At 44.9% G+C, this 5,955-nt stretch overlaps 1 protein-coding gene across 1 annotated transcript in view; it reads left to right on the top strand.

Moving 5' to 3' along the window:
• Positions 1-2,398: 2,398 nt before the first annotated feature.
• Positions 2,399-5,955, top strand: part of LOC104513334 (general transcription factor IIE subunit 1-like) — a gene marked incomplete at its 5' end in the record, with an annotated part of 16,796 nt that continues 13,239 nt past the window's right edge. The window contains 1 exon segment of the mRNA XM_010156656.1: positions 2,399-2,479. Coding sequence (XP_010154958.1) covers positions 2,399-2,479 — 81 coding nt within the window.

Raw genomic sequence — 5,955 nt, 5'->3', positions numbered from 1 at the left:
TAGGAGCATAATCTCTCACACCAGTAAATAGCCTGGTGAGTGTTGCCCACGAGCTATTCCAGACCTTCAGGAAGGAGGGTAACGTGCCGTCTGTTCTGATAACAGACCATCTTTTTCTTAAGTAACCACCATCTGAAAAACCTGCCTGTTCATTGTGAAGGGCCTCCAAAGCCTCGTGGAAAAGAAAACGGGGAAAGTAGACTGAGGAACGACTCGCCTTCTCGGCGTTCACCCATCGTGGGACACCACTGAAAATAGGGGTTGGGAACAACGTGCTGTCTTGGAGCTCGCTGCCTGGCTTTCTCTATCTTGCCCCTTCCGGCTGCTGCCATCCCGAGGCCGGCCACTGCTTGGGGCACCGTATGGAAATGTATGCTTCTGACCTTGGCCTCGTTAGCCTTTCAAATACTGCCTGGAGACGATGGTTTAAGGATGTCATTCTGGCTCTTTGTTCTTAAATAGATTTCCTGGGTGTACATGAGCAGATTTGCATGAAATGCAAAATCTCAGCATCCATGGCACGTTCCCTTGGGTACCCTTCTTTTTAACTGGAGTTTACTATAATGAGGAGAAAATTACATTTTTAATTTCTTTTATTAATCAGTATTGTTCTCTGTTGGCGGCCCTAGTAGCTTTGTGGAGGAAGCTCGTGCAGTAGGGAATTTTTCTTGCCACACATTAACTCTGAAGAGAATAAAGGGTTTCAGTTGTTGGCATTTCTGAGCCACCATCTATTGAATTTGAAGCCCATTTTGACTACAAGTGGCATAGTAGGTGTGCCAGAGCTGCAGATCTCTCCTCAGGGAATCTGTTGTGTGTTACTGAAGGGATTCGGTAGTGACAGTGTACATGGAAGAATAGATCTCTTCCAGAAAATCACAAGTGCTGGTTTAACAAACAGATCTCAGGCATGGGAAGTATTTCACGTTTGCCATTGCCTGAAACAGGGGGGTCTGGAAGGAGTTTCTGAAACCTTCTGTTTCCATTTCCCTCAATGCTTGTGATTTGCAGGGAAGAAAAACGCTGTCCTTATGTATTCGAAGGTGTTGGCCAAGGGTGTCTTATCTCAGCAATTCCTACTTTTATTAACAGCAGGGTTCATTTTGTGCCAAGAGGGTGCAGAACAAGCGCTGGACACTATTCTTGGCCATCTGTAATAACATTCCAGCATCACCATTTTTCCACATTATGCCTAGGATAATGTAACTGCCTGAGTAAAATCCGCTCTGCAGCTTAACAGAGAGACCTTCTGTTTCCAGGACTGCCAGTCCCTCAATTTTTATACATTTACACACTGCTCTCAGGGAGAATAAATAATACATGAACATATGCACTGGCTAAGTGAAATTTCCTTCTGATTATAGCGAGACATTGGCTAATGGTGATTAGAAAATATATTTATTTCATCTTTTGCTAATCCTGCTGCGAGTTTAAGAGTACCCCTTTATCTCTTTGTGTTGGGTTTTTTTTTTAATATATATATAAGTTGCCATCTTGTTTTTATTTTTTATACAAATTGTTGTGATCATTTTTCATACGCTGGTGAGTTGCAGCTTTGAACCCTCTTGAACACGTTTCTGGCAGAATTACCTCATCTGAATCAGAAATAGTGCTACTGCATAAGTGCCCTTAAATGCTGTGTCTGCTACATCTATATTACAATAATAGAAGCTTTGAAAAGAAACTGATTGACGTTAATCCCAGATGAAATGTTTACTCTCTGTTTAATACCTGGTGGGCAATTCAATACTCTGAATCTATATTAAACAAGAAAAATGTTTAAGGAGCATTATTAAGGCTCAAAATCAGGTACTCAGAAGTCAGAGCTGTGTCTTGGTGTGCATACATTATGAATTGGTGTTGAATTGTATAATCAAATACTGGTTATTGCACTTGCCAAATTCATAGAATAAACCTTTTTTGAAGGTTGATTTGGAGGGTAGAAGTATCTCCTTCCCAAACCTGTTATACATGTGGGCTAGGCAGTCGAATGTTGTCCCGGGAACGTGGATTTTATCCTCCTGCCTCTACCGTGCAGCCCTATTTCATACTGAACAGTGAAAACATGCTGTTTGCAGGTGAAAAATCCTTGCTCGTTCCCTAATTCACAGGAACCTGTCTTAAAACCTTACAGTCTGATGCTGAGAAGTATCGATCTCATAGCTGTTGACTCAGTAGGATTTGTACTAGAATATGTATGTACCTGGGAGAAACTAGGTCTAGATTTGGGGCATATAAAGTTAAAAGGATTTTTTTTCCCTTCATTTTAGGTTCTCAATCTCATTTGTAAACCGTAGATAACACAACTTTCTTAGGAATTCAGATACTGCAGAAAAATTCATAGGGAGATTAAAATCTCTCTCCAGATAACAGTATTAGTTACGTTATTTGTTCCTAGCCCCGTTTCTAGCCGAACTGCTGCGCCTGACATTTGATAAACGTGCACTCCGCAGCTTCCTCACTCATCTGAGGCAGAATGGTGATATAGAAGATGTTTTAGCAAATTCCAGTCTAGGATCTGATAACAGGATGCGTCAGGCAGCCTTGAGTATTGGTTGTTGCTATCCTTCCTGCCCACAACCCTAACTGTATGCATGGTAGTGCCCCTTCGGGAGAGGGGACGCTGTACGTGGCCTGTTACAAAGAGACTTGTCAGTCTGGGGGGCAGGATGCTGTATTCAGCTCAGGCCTCGCCTGGCGAATGTCGGAGTGTTGGATAGTGCCCCGGTTTGCTTGCAGTGCCGTTGGCAGGGGTGCAGCGTTCTCGGCCTCAGGCTGCAGCCGCTGCACTGACCGTCTGCTCTGGGCAGCCCGACCCATGTACTGCCCAGTTCTCTGCTTTCGGACATCCCCGCGTGTTCCGGCTTTGCTGCCACCGTCCCTGCCCAATGCGACGCCTCTCAGCTGCCGTATTCCTTATCTTCTCCGTAGTCAGAAATTTTAAAGCGAGCCTTTTCAGACTCTTGCGGTGAGGCCTAATACATTTTAGGTTTCAATGGCAAAGCTGGATGTTTCATTCCAGAAGGTGGGATTATCACTTTTTCCCAAATGCTGGCGTTTTCTACGCATGGTTTAGCGTTTGTTCTTGTACCCTAAGAAGCTCTTAACAGCATCTGCTCCGGACTGTCCCAGACAGGACTAACATAAAAACATACCCTTGCTGCGTTGCGTTTCAAGACGGAGTGCTGCAGTCAGCCCTGGGCTATGGAGCGTCCTCAAGAGATCCAGTGGACCATGAAACCAGTCTCAGAAAGATGAGATGTGGCATTACGTTTTATGTAACACGCTGTGCTCTGTAATTGGCTCTTTTAATGCCTGTGTAGAAACACTGAATTACTTGCAAAAGGGAATGGTATTGCTGCGATGTTCAGAAGACAGATTTTATTGGTGGGTTTCTTGATTTTTTCACTAAAACAACTGGGTTTTTGCAAGTAAAATGTGTATACAAATGTACTTGGGACTGTAGGTCTCCAGTATGGGGAGAAAAGTGAAATGAGGCCAGGGAAGGCTGCCCGATAAAATCAACGGGAGATTCATCTTTCCGTGGGGCAGGAGTGCTTTTCCTACTCGGACACACTGGGTTGCTTTCTCGTTGAGATGCTAAGGGCAGTTTAATGAGGGCTGAGAAGTCTGTTTAAATCTGGGAGTCACTAAAGATCAGCCGCTCCTACAGTCTAATCTGCATTCTCATTAATCCAGTTAACAGTCAACTCTTAACAGCTAGCTCTGTTACTAGCATTAAGGTCATTAAAACACTTTGCTTCAATTTAACCCCTCAGGTTCTGCTGCTGTCAGGGGAGTATCCTTACATCCTAATGTGGAGTATGTATGTCATGGTAACTAATGATGCAAGTCTGTTGTAGCCACTCTCTATGTAGTCTACTATTTGTGTCGTTAATGATTCAGGAGAGAAGTGCCTTTAGGTGCTGTTGTAAACAGTCCTCTAAATCTTGAAAATCAATGAGAAATGAAAGGAAGTTAATTATAATTTGTACTGACAGCGCTGTCTATTACTTAGGTTACTAAGTATTGCCATTACAAGAACTTGGATCGTTTGCAGAGGGCGGGCATAGGGATTACTCTGTGGGTTTTGTTCTGTTCGAAACTTTGTCAGTCACTTACTTTATGCTGAGTTTTTCTGTTCTATGCAACCATCTAATTTTAAATGGCCTACGAAAATTTAATCAAAGAACAGTTTGGCCGTTTTGAAGAATGTGCTGATGAGAAAAAGGAAGAGGAGGCCAGAGAAATGTATATTCCTTTGCCTGTGTTAGTGTTCTGAGTGACAGGTTATGCTGTGAAAAACTCTTTAATCTCTCTGTCCTGAAACAGGAAATTAATCTGGTGACCAGGGCTCAAATTAAGAAGCCAAATTAGCTGATCAAAGAGCGTGGGGCAGAGAGCCATGGGAGTGGGGAGAGGCTGAGATTGGAGAAAGCAGCCCGGGGAAAGAAGGTTGGACAGGGAAGTCTAAGGAAGTGAGATAAGCCCAGGCGGATAAAGCAGGACTTGCTAGCAGGGAGAACAGGAGCGTGAGAGCTGGGAAAAACCAGGAACGGGGATGGGAGCAGATGGGGAGAGCTGGGTAGGAAGCCTCGGGCTTGGGGCTAGCAGGTCGGATAGGAGGTTCCCACGAAGCACATCTGAGAAGCTAGAGCAGGATCCAAGGTCTTTCCTCCCCATCCTCCCTTTGTTGCCAGGAAGCAAGCTGGCAAGGCATCCAGCTCCCCCCGGCAGCTGACCCGCACAGCACTAGCAGGCTCTGGCCTTCTCTGACACTTCTTGCAGTCAAATGTCAGAGGCCCGTGTGGAACTGAGGGCTCCAGGTCTGCAGATTAACCATCTGGCTGTCGGCGCAGCATCACACGGCAGGAGACATTTGTCTGGCTTTCTGTTGGTTGGACCCTCGGAAGCTCCTTTCCTCAAGGTCATAATACTCTCTTTTTAACACCAAATGAAACACTCGGGGTTAGTGTGTGCCGACATTAAAGTTGTTTATACATCTGTAACTTTTTCTCTACCACATAAATTTCCACACCCCCAAAGCTGTGTCTGTGTAATGCACTTTTTTCCTGGCTTGCTACCGAAGAAGAAAAAGCGTGCAGTGTGAGAGTCGGGGAATTACTTGACAGAAATGGCTGTAGTAGCCAGAGGAACATGATCTGATGCTCCAGGCCAGCTGAGTTTCTGTGTGGTCTTGATGACCATCTTGATCTTCGGGATGCCCAACTTTAGAGCCTGGAAGAAGATTGGAAAAATACTGGATGCTCTTCTCTGAAACCCAGGTTTCAGAAAAGCATTTCTTAGGCATCTCAAATCAAGTACTGCTCAAATCAGCAGATACTTCTGAAATTGTGCCATCTGTGCCTTAGCTCACTCTCCATGTAATGGTAATAATGCTACTTCTAAAAGAAGGTTGTGGGAGATTTTGAAAATAAATTAGCTTAATGTTTTGTGACGCAGTCAAGAACAAAGAGTTGGATGAGGGTGAAGGCTGGAGAAATAAAAAGGAGCTGAAAGATTATAGTCTAAAGTACAGTGTCATGCACCTAGCATCTTGTGGTGGGCTGACACTGGAGGCCAGGTGCTCACCAAAAGCTGCTCTGTCACTCCCTCCTCAGCTGGGCAGGGGAGAGAAAACACAAGGAACAGTTCGTGGGTCGAGGTAAGGGCAGGGAGATCACTCACCAGTTACCATCATGGGCAAAACAGACCTGACTTGGGGAAATTATTTTAATTGGTTACCAATCAAATCAGAGTAGGATAAGGAGAAATAAAACCAGATCTTAAAAACAAGTTCCCCCACCCCTCCCTTGTTCCCAGGCTCAGCTCTGCTCCCAGTTTCTCTACTTCATTCCCCCCAGCAGCACAGGGGGATGGGGAATGGGGGTTGTGGTCAGTCCATCACACGCTGTCTCTGCCGCTCCTTCCTCCTCAGGGGAGGATCCTCACACC

The sequence above is a fragment of the Eurypyga helias genome, unplaced genomic scaffold, assembly GCF_000690775.1.
Source record: "Eurypyga helias isolate BGI_N326 unplaced genomic scaffold, ASM69077v1 scaffold20838, whole genome shotgun sequence".
NCBI classification, from domain to species: domain Eukaryota; kingdom Metazoa; phylum Chordata; class Aves; order Eurypygiformes; family Eurypygidae; genus Eurypyga; species Eurypyga helias.
This window is presented reverse-complemented; position numbering and strand designations above follow the sequence as displayed.